The sequence below is a fragment of the Peromyscus eremicus genome, chromosome 11 (genome assembly GCF_949786415.1).
Source record: "Peromyscus eremicus chromosome 11, PerEre_H2_v1, whole genome shotgun sequence".
In the NCBI taxonomy this organism is placed as follows: Eukaryota; Metazoa; Chordata; class Mammalia; order Rodentia; family Cricetidae; genus Peromyscus; species Peromyscus eremicus.
Window position 1 is genome coordinate 8350629 of NC_081427.1, and position 15657 is coordinate 8366285.

The 15657-nt window shown below is 51.5% G+C and overlaps 1 protein-coding gene across 1 annotated transcript in view; it reads left to right on the forward strand.

Annotated features, from left to right (window-relative positions):
• The first annotated feature begins 1085 nt into the window (after positions 1 to 1085).
• Ankrd33b (ankyrin repeat domain 33B) overlaps positions 1086 to 15657 on the forward strand; it is a 77175-nt gene continuing 62603 nt past the window's right edge. The window contains exon 1 of the mRNA XM_059276335.1: positions 1086 to 1439. Coding sequence (XP_059132318.1) covers positions 1086 to 1439 — 354 coding nt within the window. The remainder of the gene's footprint in view (positions 1440 to 15657) is intronic.

Consider the following 15657-nt stretch of genomic DNA (forward strand, 5'->3'; position numbering starts at 1 on the left):
TGGCGGTGTTAGAGGCCAGTGGTCGAAGTTTCCAAAGTGTTTGGTTGCAGCCCTGGGATCAAACCCTTCTCTTTCTCATCTGTCACGGTCCATTAGATCCCCCCAAGTGACAATGGCCAGGGATGGGGAGAGGGGAGCCCCTCACAGCTCTGGCCTGGTGCTGTCGCTCCTCACGTAGACGTCCTCCCCTGAGGTTCCTGATCACCTTTCCATCCATCTCTCCAAGATCTCTTCGGCCAACCAGCCAGCCACAGCCTGCTCAGGTTCTGTCGGACATGGAGACTGCAGACTCCGCCCCCTCTTTGGGTGAGTCTTCCCAAATCAGTCTCCAGTCCCTATCTGGATCAGGATCGTCGCTAGGGCAGGTTCTCTCCAGGGTGGAGTTTCCTCCAAAGTGGACGGCTCCACCTCCCGCCCCGGAGTGGACGCCTGCCCTGGCCTTTGAGCTCAGGCTGCCCGGGAGGTGACCGGTCCTGCGGCTTCAGGAGAAACTGCCCCTCCTCTCGCTCCGGGGCTGGTTCCAGTGGACCGTGGGGAGTGGGAAGGGGGCGGGTCTCCGGGGGCCGGTACTTTCCGACGCTGGAAACGCGCTCAGCCCTTGGCGTCCCGGGACCCCATTAACACCAGGGTCCCCAGGGAGCGGCCCAGGGAGGGGCGGGGCGCCCGCTGTCCCTCACGTTGGCTCTCAGCCTCTCGAGTTACAGCTTCGGGTTCTCCCGCGGGTGCCTTTCCCTGCTCCGGGACAAAGCGGCTAGGTGGCAGTGGCGCGGTCAGGAGAGGACCCCCGCTGCGCTCGGGACTCCAGCTCGCAAGGCGCCCCGCCCGCCGCCCCGCTTCCACCCCTCCCGGCAGCGCAGGGAAAGCCCCCGCGGCTCCTCCCACCCCAGGGGCTTTTCTCCAGTCGCCAGCGACTTTGCTTCGGGAGCGCAGCCGCCTGGCGCCGCTTTCCGCCGGGCTGGAGCGCACGGTGCCCCTGGCTCTTCTGCGGAACGCAAGGGACAAGAATCGGTGACCTCGGGGCGCGCCCCGCGTCCCGGGTCCCCTAACCGTCACCTCGGCCCCCGGCCCGCGCCTAGGCCTCCAGCATGGTGCTGCTGGCTGGGCCCGGGCCGGAGGGCGGCGGGACACGCTGCTTGTCCCCGCAGTCGCCGACGCCACCCCGGGGCGCGCAGACAGGGGACGACCCGGGGGACTACGAGGAGTACGAAGACTTCTCGAGTCTGCCGGACACCCGCAGCATAGCATCAGACGATTCCTTCTACCCTCCCGGAGGCGAGGAGGAGTGCGGCGCGGCGAGCGCGGAGTGCGTCCCGGAGGGCGTCCCGGAGGCGGCGACCCTCCTGCGCGCCGCCTGCACCAACGACGTGGGGCTGCTGCGGGCGCTAGTGCTGCGCGGTCCGAGTTCCGAGGAGGTACAAGAGACTGACCGCAACGGCCGGGTAAGCTCGGGTTTGGGTCCCCTCCGCTCTCCTCTCTCGCCTCGATCCCCGTGGCACCCCAATTCTGGGTCCTACTGCCGCCCAGAGCACCCTTTCCTTCTGTGTGGCGTATGGTAAAGGGACACCATTTGCTTCGCTCAGGTGCGGAGCGGGCGGGAGATGGCCCAACTCAGCTTCCTAATGCATCCCAGTTCCTTTACCGCCCCGGGGACCCCTGGTTTTCCTTGGAGGCTCGCCCTGGAAAAGTGTGGACGTCTGGGGAGGTGTTCCTTTCTATTCACTGCCTCACTGACGGCTACATTTCCCCAGGCCCCAGGTAGGTGACGGTCTCTACTCCCCTGCAGGGGACCACCTTTTCCTACCCTCACTCTCCAGTCTATTTGTCCCCTGGCTCCTCCCGCTGCCCTTGCCTAGCACGTTGGTGTCCGAATTAGGATTTGGAAGCTACAGTTCCTTTCCTTACCCAAACCGCCCTGTCTTGCCATGCTTCCCCTAGTGGCCCGCGCTGCGGACCAGCCAGCCTCATCTGCGGTCACCGCTGTGGGTCGAAGTCTACCAGCCCTCACAGCCGCCCTTCAGGCAGGCCGGGTGTCGCGCAGCACCGTAGCAGCACACACCGGGGCCGGCACACAGCGAGGTAGGGAGGCAGTCACCATTAACTATGCCAAGGCTCAGAGAGAGCAAGAAAGTTTCAAAACAGAAAAGAAAAAGTTGGAGAGCTGTTCCCCCTGAACACGAACACGGAAACTGACCGCTGTGCCTGTGTCCCCATTAGTCTCCGCTGGGTGGACAAACAGCCTCACCTGATTTCCATGTTCCCGGAGGCCCCATGGTTTCTGCAGACTCAGCTCTGCACAAATTAGGGACGCCTGGGCTTCTGCTGGGGACTCACAGCTGACAGGGAAAAAAAAAGCGCTTTACTATAGGGACGCGGTGACCTCGTGCCTTTGGCTTATCTTGTATGTATGCAGTGGTTTGCCCCCAACTGCAGTCTGGGTCAGACTTAGGCCAGTGTGTCGCTTTCTGCTTTCGATAACCCGACAGCGTTGAACTTGGAGGAATGGTTTGTGCTTGTGATGTGTCAGGGAGACCTATATGATGAAGGCAGCACCACCCTGGTGCCCTGTGGTGGCTGTTCCAGCTGGCGTGCCGCAGGAGGAGAGGCTCAGGGGGCTATTTCTCTGCTCCACATTCAGTTTAACTAAGCGAGTTTTCCGGGTCAGGCGTTCTCAGTAGAAACCTCTTCTTCCTGAGCAAGCATAGCCGCCGCGCCTTGAAAGGATCGCCACTGACAGAGGGTCTCTCTCCGTGTTTGGGGTGGTCTTCACTGGAAGCCTTCACCTGTGAGTGGCCACTGACCTCCTCGGCTTTATTAAATTTTTGGGGGGCGGGGGGAGGACGGACGCACAAACAATCAAAGTTTGAAGGCAGCAAGGAAAGCTGAGAAGTTAAACCATCCACCGAGGCTTGAGGACCCCTGTAGAGCCCCTCCCCCGCACAGAGTCTGGGAAGTGCCAGGTAGGAGCCTCCCGGCAGGTCCTGTTTTCCTCTTGTGTAGCACACCTGCAGTGACAGTCCCTTCTGCGTGGTGTGTGAGCCTGGAGAAGCCCGGCAGACATGGCCCTCGTTTACCATCTTTCTCCCCATTACTCCCTCATTTGCCTCTCTCGTTCTGAAGAGAATGTGGTCCAGCCTTGTGCCCCTTGTGCCAGGCAAAGGTTTCTCTTGCTCTGGTTTTCTCTTCCTTTGATTATGAAGATAGAGACTGACGGACCTTTGTTCTGCTTTGTACCCATCAGATGACCCTGGGGACCCGAGGAAAAAGGGTCCTGGGCTTTTGATCTCTGGGTCGGAGGACTAGGCCTATACTTTGCCGGCCCCCGAGGGGAGAAAGCAACAGACTACGTTCTTAACCCTTAGCTGTTAAGGAGAAAGCAAGAGACTTAGGGAGTCGGATGGCAGGAGACTTCTGGTCAGGCTGGTGGAGTCAAGGGGTAGTGGCAGGTGCACTATGGTTTGTTTGGTAATGGCCTGGAGTGGAGAGGAGGGGGCTGAGGGAGCCGAGGCTAGAAAGGCCCACTCAGGCCAGGTGAAGAGTAGCCAGCCACCCCTAGCTGGTTGAGAAATTTGGGGAATTGGGAGCAAACGAGTGTCAGCTTGCCAGTGACCCTACTGGTCTCTAGTGCTTCTGGTGCCTTCTAATGGTCACATGACTCACTTCCTCACCACCTGCAGGTTTCTGTCTTAAGGGTACTTTCTCTGGAAGGCCTTTCTGCCTGTCCCCGTCTAAGCCCAGAGCTGGCTAAGGGTAGCCCATGTGTTGAGACTCCGAGGGCTGAGGTGGTCCATAGGATGCTCAGTTTCCAGCTCGTGTCCTTTGAGCACAAGGAAGAGTCTTTAAGCAGTGAGGGGCAAAGTACAAGGTTCTGAGGCAGGAGCGGTGTCCCAGCCTGGTCCACAGGTTGATCATTTGTCCTAATGAAAACCTCAAGGCAGGGCCAAGAGCTTTGGTGGAAGAATAGTGAGGTGTTTGCATTAACGGCAGGAGATGGCTGGTGAGCACCTCTGCTTAGGGCCAGCTTCCCAGGAGCTAAAGCAGCATTTCTCAGCCTGTGGGTCAAGACCCCTTTGGGGTTGAGAAACCCTTTCACAGGGGTCACATATCAGATATCCTGAGTATCAGATATTTATATTATGATTCATAAGAGTAGTAAAATTACAGTTATGAAGTAGTAACTAAAGTTTTTATGGGTGGGGGTCACCTCAGCATGAGGAACTGTGTTAAAGGGTCACAGCAGCCTTAGGAAGGTTGGGAACCACAGCTGAATAATAGCTCACTTCTTTTTTTTTTTTTTTTTTTTTTTTGGTTTTTCGAGACAGGGTTTCTCTGTGTAGCTTTGCGCCTTTCCTGGAACTCACTTGGTAGTCCAGGCTGGCCTCGAACTCACAGAGGTCCACCTGGCTCTGCCTCCCGAGTGCTGGGATTAAAGGCGTGCGCCTCCACCGCCCGGCAATAGCTCACTTCTTAACAGGTCCAGCCTGAGCCACAGGTAGCTGAGGATCACCTGTGAGACTAGGGGATGTGGCTGACCCCACAACTTTGCTGCTGAATCAGTGTTCTGAAAGGATCCCCATGCTGGGATGCCTCGCCCATCTTTGATGCAGGGAGAGGAGCTTGGTCCTGCCTCAACTTGATATGCCATGCTTTGTTGACTCCCAAGGGAGGCCTGCCCTCTTTCTGAGCAGAGGAGGAGTGGATGGGGGAGGAGTAGACAGGAGGTGGAGGGGGGAGGGAACGGGAAGAGAAGAGGGAGGGGGATCTGTGGTTGGTATGTGAAATAAATGAAAAAAAAGAATGAAGTGAGTCAGCTCAAGTGAGCCTGGAAAGACGGGGCCTGTGATAGGGGGCCGGCTTCTCCTCTTCTGCTGACCTTGGGGGTGTGCCCAGGCCTAGCATCAGTAGAGAGGAGCTTATGTTTTAGGTATAAGGATATCAGTTATCTGTGGCTGTGTAGTGTTATGTGTGTTAGTCAGTCCTGTGCACCTACAATTTGAGGTAATTGATTTATAAGAATATATTTGTCTGGGTTCATTTTTATACAGCTTCCAGCCCAGGCCCGAACAGGGGTATCAGTTTTTGCCTCTGGGTGCTGGATGGCCGGGGCTGCGTGGTACAGGCAGTTGCTCAGCTTGCCAAAGCCGCAGGCCCCTCAGTCTTAAAGTCTCCTTTGAGGACACATACCTCTTGTGATCTGAGAACCTGATGCTGGGCCCCATTTTCTAATAGTTTGACCATTTCTTAGGAGTCCTACTTTGGGAACCAAGCTTTTAAGCTAAGGGTCTTACCGGACATTTACCCAAGCCATAGTACCATGTAACTCACACCTAGGAGTCCCCGGGGGTTCAGTAGTAACCTCTCTGCTGAGGGTGGCCAAGTGCAGCCTATGGAGGCTAGATTTTCCATTTGTCTGCACTCAGCTGGTGGGGAGCTGCAGATGGCAAGACCAGGATGGCCTTGGCTGATGACTCATCTCGGTACCTCGTGACTGCTCATCCTCCAGCAGGCTGGTCCTGCTGGCTTTCTGTGGCACATGCAGGTTCCAGGAGGGCCATTTTGGCCCAGGTTTAATCCCACTTCTGCTGAAGTAAGTCACAGGTCAAGTTCAAGTGGAAAAAGCAGGCTTTCCTCTCAGTGAGGGAGCTGTGAAGTGGGGACGGAGTGGGGAGAGATTTCTTTCTGTCCAGTATACCCGAGGGATGATGAGGCTAAGTCTAGGACAATGACAAGCTCTCCCCTGGGTGTCTCCATCAAATTCCTGTTAAATTAGCTGTTGAGTAGTGATATTTGTGTAGATGTGTCTGTGGGAGCTCATGGGGAAGTGCTTGGGAGTCAAGAGGTCCTAGTTTGAGGGCAACCCTCTTTGATGGGTTGTGCTGGTGTGGGTTGCTCTCTGTTGGTTTTTCTGAGTTGTTTGAATGATGCATACTCAGCCTCCATGTCTACAGGATGCTTGGGACTTCTAGGTCACTGAAACAGCCTTTGATTCAGAGTTCAGCTCCTGGGAGGCTGTGATGAGGGGGGTGGTTATTTCAGAACAGGTGAGGGGGTTGACAAGATGGCTCAGCAGGTAAAGGTGCTTGCTACACACGGCTAACTACCTAAGTTTAACCCCAGGAGCTGTCATAAGGGTGGGAGGAGAGAACTGACTGGAAAACATTGTTGTCCTCTGATCCTCTCCACACGCATGCTGTGTGGTGTGTGCACCAGTGAACGGTTTATTTTGGCTCACAGTTTCAAAGGTTTCCATTCACAGTCACTTGGGCCTGTTGTGTTGGGTCTGTGGCTACACAGTACAGTGTGGTGGGAACATATGACGGAGGAGGCTACTCACTTCATGGCCGTCAGGGAGCAAAGAGAGAAAAATCTTGTCCCTAATGGCCTAACTTCCTCTCAGCAGGCCCCACCTCCTAAAGGTTTTATCACATCCTCGTAGTGGTACAGGCCTTCAACACATGGACCTTTGAGCAACACTCAATGTCCATTTTATAATGAGTTACTATATAGACCCTTTTCATTTTATAGCTGGTGACAATGGGGCCCCTGGGGCAGGCAAGAAGGCTCAGAGGAGAGAGGCACTTGCTGCCAAGCCCAGTTATCTGGGTTGTCCAACATACAAGCTCTGGTCACACATGTACCAGCACATGAAATGCCAGCTATTACTCCTCTGTTGGATGTGTAGCTGGCAAAGGTTTTCTCTCATTTAGTAGGTTGCTATTTGACACGGTTGACTGTTTCTTTTGCTGTACAGAAAGAAGCCTTTGAGTTTCACGTGGTCCTGTTTTCAATTGTTGGCCTCATTTCCTGAGTAATTAGTTGGGTTCCTATTTAGAAGTCCTCACCTGGGCTTGTGTTCTCGGGCACTCTGCTGTCTTTTACAGCAGTTTCAGGTTCTTCATGGAGGTCTTTGATTCATGTGGAGTTGAGTTTTGTACAGTGAGAGTGAAGAGTCTAGTTTCTTTCTTCTACATGTGGACATCCGGTTTTCCCAACACCATTTGTTGAAGTTGTTGTCTTCAGTATGTGTATCTTTGGTCTTTGTAAAGAATTAGGTGGCTGTAGCTGTGCAGATGTAAATCTGGGTCCTCTTAGTCTATTTACATGTCTGTCTTTATGCTAGTACCATGTTCTTTTTTATTACTGTAGCTCTGTGGTATTAGAGATCGGGGATGCTAAGGCCTTAGTTTTTTTGCTTAGGATTGCCTTTAGCCCTCCCTTGTAATTTCTTGTGGACCACTATTTCAGCTTATTGGTGTAGTAATTCTAAATCACAGCCTTAGGGCATACATAAGTCAAAACAATCCCTTATGCAAAACAATATGTTGTTATATTTTTTATTAAAAAAGAATAAGAAGAAAACAGAAGTTGTTGAATTGAGTGAAAGCAATATGTTTCATTCAAGAAAATGGGAAGTAATTCATGTAACCAGTCTGGTGTGTGTGTGTGTGTGTGTGTGTGTGTGTGTGTGTGTGTGTACATGTGTGTACACATTCTCACACATATGCACACATATAATCAATGCCATTGTGATCTTGCTCTGGCCTTCCCTTAGCTTACCGATCTTCATGGAAAGAATTCCAACGAGGTGCACTGAGTATGGTGTAGAGAGTAAGTGGAATTTATTACTGAGTAAATTGCATCATTCCCAGGGGGTGAGGTTGCCCAGTGGCTGAAGAGACCATTGCAGAGCAGAATACTCTTCAATGGACGAGCATGGGCAATGGCCAGAGATACTGTGTAGGGCACTCTTACTGGGTGAACACTAAGAGTGGCTAGAGAGGCCGTTTTCCAAACTTACATTTCAGACAGGTTTTACACTATTTCAAAAGTCTCTGGAACAGCCTTCCCTGTGGTCATTTTCCTGTGAGGTGATTGACAGGCATGTTTGGATTGACTCTTACAGGAAGGAGCAATGGTATGTAAAGTCTCCTCCTGTTAGATAGCAATCTTGAAGGAACCAGAATTCCAGGAACCAGGGCTAGCTACTGATCAATTGGTTACCTTCCTTCCAGGAAGTCCAGAATGTCTCCTCCCAGGACCAGAGATAGAACCCAGGTCCCATTCCTTTGACTGGTCACTTGACTCTTACTGCTCCAGTTCTTGGTTTTACAAGGTATTGATTATGAAGGAGTGGTCCATACACGATGCCTGTCAAGTCTACCGATACCCACCTGGACACCTGGCAAGACTAAGAGAAAGAGCTGGGCAAGGAGAGGGGTGGTGGATGGGAGCCACAGTGACCCAAGTAACATGAGGAAAGGCAGAGTGTGAATATGACCACAGAGCCTTTTTGTAGCTCTTAGGAGGTTGCATTTTAGACGAGGTAAGATATTAAGAATTTGCAGCTAGAGAGATGGCTTAGAGGTTAAGAGTTCTTTCTGCCCTTCCAGAAGACACAAGTTTGATTCCCACAACCCACATCAGGCAGATCACAAATGCCTTTATCTTTGGCTCCAGGGGATTCAGTGCCCTCTTCCGGCCACCATGGGCACTTACACACACACACACACACACACACACACACACACACACACACTAAAATCTTTAAAAAAATGATATTAAGAATCTTGGCTGTCATTATGTATATATGTGCAATAGAATTTGAAACAGTTTTTGGTTTGTTTGTTTTTGAGTCATGGTCTCTCTGTGTAACTCTAGTTATCCTGGAGCTCACGTTGTAGACCATGCTGGCCTCCTACTCAGAAATCTGCTTGCTTTTGGCTCTGAAGTGCTGGAATTAAAGGTGTGCACTACCACTGCCCACTGTCACAGGAGCAGAAGGTTTTTAAATGGTGTTTTTGAATTTAAAGAACCGTTGAAAGTGGAATTGACTTATTTCTATCCAGTCAGAGAAAAGGAGATATGGTAGACATGAACTCCATGTGACACCTGCCTTCACGGGCAATTGGATTAGAGCGGTGGGATTTGAGAGCAATTCCCAAGTAAGAGCAAAATCAACACAGGCTTCCAAAGGCATATTGATGTCAGAGCCAAATATGCTCATGGCCAAAGCAGGCACTTGATGAACAGGGAGTCAGCATTTCTGTCCAGCTTCAGCTGGCTCTTCGATTGGAGGCTACACCTGTCCTGGGATGTTTCAGCTGAGAGAGGCATAGACTCGTGTGTGGATGGAGAGGTGGTAGTATCCATCTCATTGTGCTGGTGGGAAGTGTCAGTTAAGGGTGTTAAATTTATAGTCCCTATTCCCCCAACGATATGTATTTATTGTTTGTTCATTTATTTAGTAAGTGATGTTGTCATTGGAACCTCGGGCCTCACATATGCTAGGAAACTGTCCTTCTATGAAGTTGGTTAAAATAGAGAAGTTGGACCTCATGGTGCAAACCTATAATCTCGGTTGCTGAAAAAACTGAGGCATCAAAAAACAGGAGGATCAAAAGTTCAAGGCCAGCCTGGGCAACTTAGTGAGACCCATCTCAAAATAAGAAGTAAAAAGAGAGGTGTATCTCAGTGGTAGTAGCTCATGTAGCATGCATGGGGCCCCGGGTCCAGTGTCCTGTTCTGGGGGTGGAGGAGGAAGACAAGGAAGTTATACTGAGTGAAAGAGTCACTGAGGATGGTAACACTTTGAATAGTGAGGCTGTAGAGACGGAGGGTGACTCAGGGTTGGAGAAGGCAGAGCTGCTGTGGAAAGACAACAGGAGGAGCCCTGGGGATGCAACAGTTCTGCACCTTGCTTGCAGTGGCTGTGAGAAGACATATGTGGGTTAAAGTACATGGAATTAAACACAGGCATGCACATACCGTCACACACACATTTGTGCACACACCCTCACACACAGGCACACACACACCCTCATACACAATGTGTGCATACATCCTTACACACATGTATGTGCACACCCTCACAGAGATGCACGCACATACTCCAGTACACATATGCATGGACACACTTTCACATATGTGTGTTTTGCACGTCACACATGCGTACGTATACCCTTAAACACACACACGCTCACCCTCACATGTACATACTTGCAGTACAGGTACAATTTGAACACACCCGTGGTTTGCAGCAGCGTCAGGTTCCTGGTATTGCTGTTGTGTGTCATAGGCAGGGTAGGGGCATCAAGGACGAGCGTTGGAGAGTGCCATTTCCTGTGGGCTGTTAACTCTTTGGAGACGCTGATGGGGTTTCCCCCTGGATGTCACCTTCACTTTCTGCTTGAATTTACCTTTGGCAATGTTGTTGTAATGAACCTGGCTCAGGACTGAGACAGGCCAAACCCCTTGATGTGTTAAAGAGAGCGTGGGTAGCAGGAGCTTTCCTACGTGCTTGCAGGGCCTCCCTAGGCTGCTGACTCAGGAAGCGGTCTCCTGAGTAGGGAGGGCCACTCCAGCCCAGACTGCTGGATCCGAATGCTGCTGCTGCTCTAGGTGCCCTCTGCCACTAGGTGCCAGCCCCCTTCGCATCCTCACCAGCTGCCATGACTGTTGTCTTTGCTAGATGCTATGCTATGCTATGCGGGCTCAGAGCAGGAGTGAAGCCACGGTTGAGTGCTGGTCTTCATTTTTCCAGTGTATCCTTCTTGTACCTCCTTCCCAGATCTTCCTTCTGGCTGCTTGTGGGGTGGTGCTCAAAGGCAGCTATCTGCTCTTTTAAAATATATTTTTAAAGATTGATTTATTTTACTATTTTGTGGTGTGAGTGCTTTGCCTGCATATCTGTATGTGCACCGTGTGCATGCCTGGTGCCCTCGAAGGTCAGAAGAGGGCTTTGGATTCCTTGGGACTGGAGTTTCAGGTGGTTGTAAGTCATCACGTGAGTGCTGGGAATCAAGCCCAGTCCTATGCAGGAGCAACAAGAGCCTCTGATGCCTGAGCCAACTCTCAGGTCCTGAAGAATACTTTTTATACTTACGTATTTATTTTCTTTGTGTGTGTGTGTGTGTGTGTGTGTGTGTGTGTGTGTGTGTGTGTCGGGGGGTGTCAGAGAGTGGCATGGAGGAGTCAGTTCTCTCCCACTTCTGTGAAGTCCAGAGACTGAACATCAGACTCAGCAACAAGCGCCTTCATCCACCGCGCACCTGACCTCCTGATCTTGTTTCCTGTAGGTCTGAAATGGACAGGCCTATGAGACTAGCAGCACCTTCCCATGCTTCCCTGGGGATGGACGCACGGGTTCCTTAAATTGGAAGCGGTAGATGTTCAGTTGGCCGCCACGGCTTCTATGGGTGAATTAATATCAAGGTCACTTCTCGGTACTGCCGGCTGCTCTCTAGCCATGGAAGAAGGCAGAAGCAAAGTAAATGTTTAAGCAAAAAGGGGTAATTAAGGAAATGGAGCTAGTTGTGGTGGCTTATACCTGTAATCCCAGCATTCAGGAGGCTGAGGCAGGAGGATTGCCTGCTGTTAATTTGAAGGCCAGTCTGAACTATAGTGTGAGACACTGTCTAGAAAGAAAGAAAGAAAGAAATTGAAGCTGACGTGGTGTGTGCTGTAGAACCAGCACTTCGAAGGTAGGAACAGGAGAACCAGGAGTTCAAGGTCACCCTCGGTTACACGGAGTGTGGAGTACATGCACAGCTACACGTCAAGGACTCTCGTCCTCTTAGAAGGGACAACTGTGGGGAGCGCAGGAAGCAGCTGTGGCACGTGTCTGGGTGCACCCATCTCGGAGCGAGTGGGCACTGAGGTGTTGCTGTGGTGAGCAGAGGGGAGGCAGATGGGCCTGGAGGCAGCCAGAGGCATCCAGACCCCGGAGAGAGTATCGCTGAGGGACTGCAGCCATCCTGTCAGTGATGGCCACGGCTTTTCCTCTTCCTTGAGTATAAGTCAGAGCAAAAACCCCTGCTTTGGGGGCAGTGGGGCCGGCCTATCCTGGGTCTGATGTTGGGGTCAAAAAGCAGCTGTGGTGGATTTCAGAAGTTCCCTTCAACTTGTGTTTCACTTCAGTGTGGGCACAGTGCCCACAGTTCTAGAGAACCCTCCCCTCCCACTCCGCTGCTTCCGGCTAACCCTTCAGCATCGCTACTTGACAATTCATGGGACAATAGTCATCTGCTAAAAATAGCAGGCGCTGACCTGGCTCCCCCTCCACGTCGACTTGGAGTGGCGCTAGCTCCTTCTCTTTGGTTGGAGAACATGGGTGGGTTTCTAGGAAGTGAGTTCCCGGTGCAGAAAAGTCAGGCTCACTCACCGAGTTAATAATTGAACCCCGTTTGCGAAACCGTGGTGACCTTCTTTTCTCTGGAGTACAAATGCCGTGAGCAGGCCGGGGGCATGTTTTCACTCTAGCACATTCTGTCATCTGTGTGCTCTCTGCCAGTTCCATGGTGGGCTGGACCAGACCTTGTGGATTGGTTGGCTGTGATGGTGGGGAGGACCCCCAGAAGGCACCAGCTGGACTGGGCATTCAGTGTACACACAAACTTATGTTTACATGTGTGCACCTACATGTACGTCTGTGAGTGTACGCTTTTTGTGTAGGTGTGTGTGGAGACTAGACGGTGATGTTGGGCTGCCGCCTTCGATCACTGGATCACTCTCCATGTTAGCTTTTGAGCTAGGGTCTCTCACTGAACCTGAAGCGCTTCATTTTGCCTAGACTGGCTAGCCAGGGAGCCCAGATCCACCTGCCTCTGGGTGCCCTTCATCCTCTCAGCACCCAGCTTACAGATGGGCACACATCACTCCTGATGTTTACACGAGTGCTGGGGATCCAAACCCAGGTTCTAATGCTTACATAGCCAACGCTTTATCCCCACTGAACCATCTTCCAGCCCTACACTGTGCTCTTCATCACATGAAAGCCATCATGCAGCTGGGGTACACAGAACAGAGCTGTCTTCTTGAGGGGAGCCGGGTCTTTGGGAGGTAGAGAGCCCTGGATAGAGTAGGGAAGGAGAGTTAGGGCTTCCAGCTCTCCTGATGTGCAGGAAAAGTAAATAGATTCGCTAAGATACTCAGTTACATAAGACACACTAGAGAAACTGGTGACTTTGTTTTTAATAAAAATAATCATCTTTAGCCAGGCGGTGGTGACGCACACCTTTAATCCCAGCACTCAGGAGGCAGAGCGGGCGGATCTCTGTGAGTTTGAGGCCAGCCTGGTCTACAGAGTGAGTTCCAGGACAGCCAGGAATGTTACACAGAGAAATCTTGTCTCGAAAAAACAAAACAAAACAAACAAAAATATCTTTAATTTCCTTTTGTGGATAAACGAATCTGAATCCTTGGGTTTATTTGCAGGGAGGTGTGGAAGTATTTGGGGTGATTCAAGAAAGATAAAGCCTACTTGGCTTGTTAGAGGCTGTCACTCACTCACAGGGTCCAAAGTCCTGTGGGCAGTTTCATTGGGGTCTTCAACACCGAGGACACTCTGTTTCTTCCTCAGCCTTAGCCCAGGGTGGGGACTCTTCATCCCCTTGTCCATGCTGACTTGTCTGCGGTGGGTTGGACTGTATGTGGTGTGCACACCAGCAAACGCAGGAGGCCTCTGCCTTTCTCAATGACACGGAAAAAGTCTCTGCTGAGCGATGCCGTTCCAAAAGAACGGCCGTGCTGAAGCTTCCGTGGAACGACATCGAATGCAGGAGGGATTAGGAAAACAACCTTGTGTGTTTTGAGTATCTCTGATGCAGAAGATTTCTGCAGTTTGAAAATACATGACTGGAATTATATGCCCGTGGATTTCCAAGCCATTTTTCTTTTTCTTTCTTTTAAATTTTTTTTGAGATGGAGTTTTGCTTTGTAGTACAGACTGGTGTTGAACTTATTCAGTAGTCCCAGTGGCCCTAACTTTGAAGTGATCCTCTTGCCTCATGCTCACGAGTGCTGGGATCACAAGAGTGTGCTACTCTGCCCATCTCTGAAAGTCACTTTTACTTAAAACAAAAACAGATAAAACCCAATCCCAAACCAACCCCCAGAAATGGTCTTGGTCAGAAGTTCTGTTCCCTGCAGCTTCTGTCTGACAGCCTCGTACCTCGCTTGGCTTCCCACTTGCCGGGTTCCTGGCCCCTCCTGGACCAGCTGGTCTACAGGCCTTCAGCTCTTCTTCCCACGGAGGCACTTTCCCCAATCCTGTCTCTCCTTCCTGTGAAGGCTCATTTTCTGAATCAGCTTGGCTGTCTGCAGTAGTGATGCAGTTACCCAAACACCAGTCTAGACGTTGCTTTACAGGGACTTGGGAGCTGGGGTCAGTATCTGCAGTCGGTTGACTTTAACTCAGAGAAGTCACCCTTCATAACCTGGGCGGGCCTCATCTGCTCAGTTGGTGCGTATACACAAAACTAGAGATTTTTCTGAAGAAGAAATTCTGCCTCAAGATGACGGTGCTGGAAGGCATGATGACTCTAGCCTGTAATCCCAGCATTTGGGAGGCTGAGGCAGGAGGATTTGGGCACGTGTATATGGAGTTCTAGGTCAGCCTGAGTGAGAGTAAAACCCTGTCTCAAAAACAGAAACGAGAGCCGGGCTCAGGGGATGGCTCGGTGAGTAGAGAGCTTACCACACAAGTGCGGACACTTGAGTTACCATAGCAGCACCTGTGTAAAAGCTGGGCATGGGAGGTGTGTGTCTGTCACCTTGGCAGCTCCCTGCACCTAACTGGCCAGCCAGCCTAGCCAAATCAGCGAGCTCAAAGTTTAATTAGAGAATGACACCTTATATCAACCTCTGACCTCCACCTGCGTGCACACACATATCTCTGTGCACCCTCACCCGCATCCACACATGCCTACGGGAATATGCACACACAACACCCATAACATAACACAGCATAGACGAACAGAAACCCAACAGCATCCCTGCGTGAACTCCTGCCCATCTTCAGCCTCTAGGGCTGCCCTGTGGATTTTGGACTTGGCCGACCTAACAATCATGTGAGCCAATTTCTTAAAATAAATCGCTCTGTGTCTGGACCTTCTATTGGTTCTGTGTCTCTAGAGAGCCCTGACTGATCCTGCCTTAGCAGTATGGTCTGCTGGTCAAGCCTCTGAGTGTCCAGAAGCTGCCAGCTCAGCCCTGGCTGCTGTCCAGAGGGTCTCACTGATAGTTGGAGTAGCAGGATTCCTCCTGTCATGTTTCTCCATTTCTATTTCCCACATTGCGGCTGCCTCTAGGCTTAGGGTGGTCTGTGCAAACACAGGCCTGGACTCACCAGGACCTCTGGGCTGGTGCTCTGCCATGACTGTAGACATTCTTAATGGTTTTGGCCTGGGACCTCCTTGCTGTCTCCTCTTCCTCTTCCTCCTTTCCCCTTCTTTCTTTTGTAGAGATGGGCCCTCACTGTGTAGTCCGAGTTGACCCCAAACGCATGGTCTTTCTGTTTCAACTTTTACACGTGCTGGGATTACAGACATGCACCACTGTGCCTGCTGCTACTTCATCTTGCACCGGAGTGTGCATTTGCATCTGGTTCTGATTACGTCCCTGCTTCTGTCTGAAACCCCGAAGACAGCCCACCTTTCGTCGTGTCCCACAAAGTCATTTCAGCATCTGGACTTCCATGGTTTGATGGGCGTTCACTTACGTACATACTCTCTCCCTGATCTTTGGTCTGACCTCCCTCCACATCTGGATTCACCTCCACACGTACAGCCTTTGTCAATGGGACTGTCTTTGGAGTCTCTCCCTTCCAGGCTGTGGTCTAGTGTTCATCCAGCTTCCCTTCCTGCCACAGAAGTCGGGTGGTCT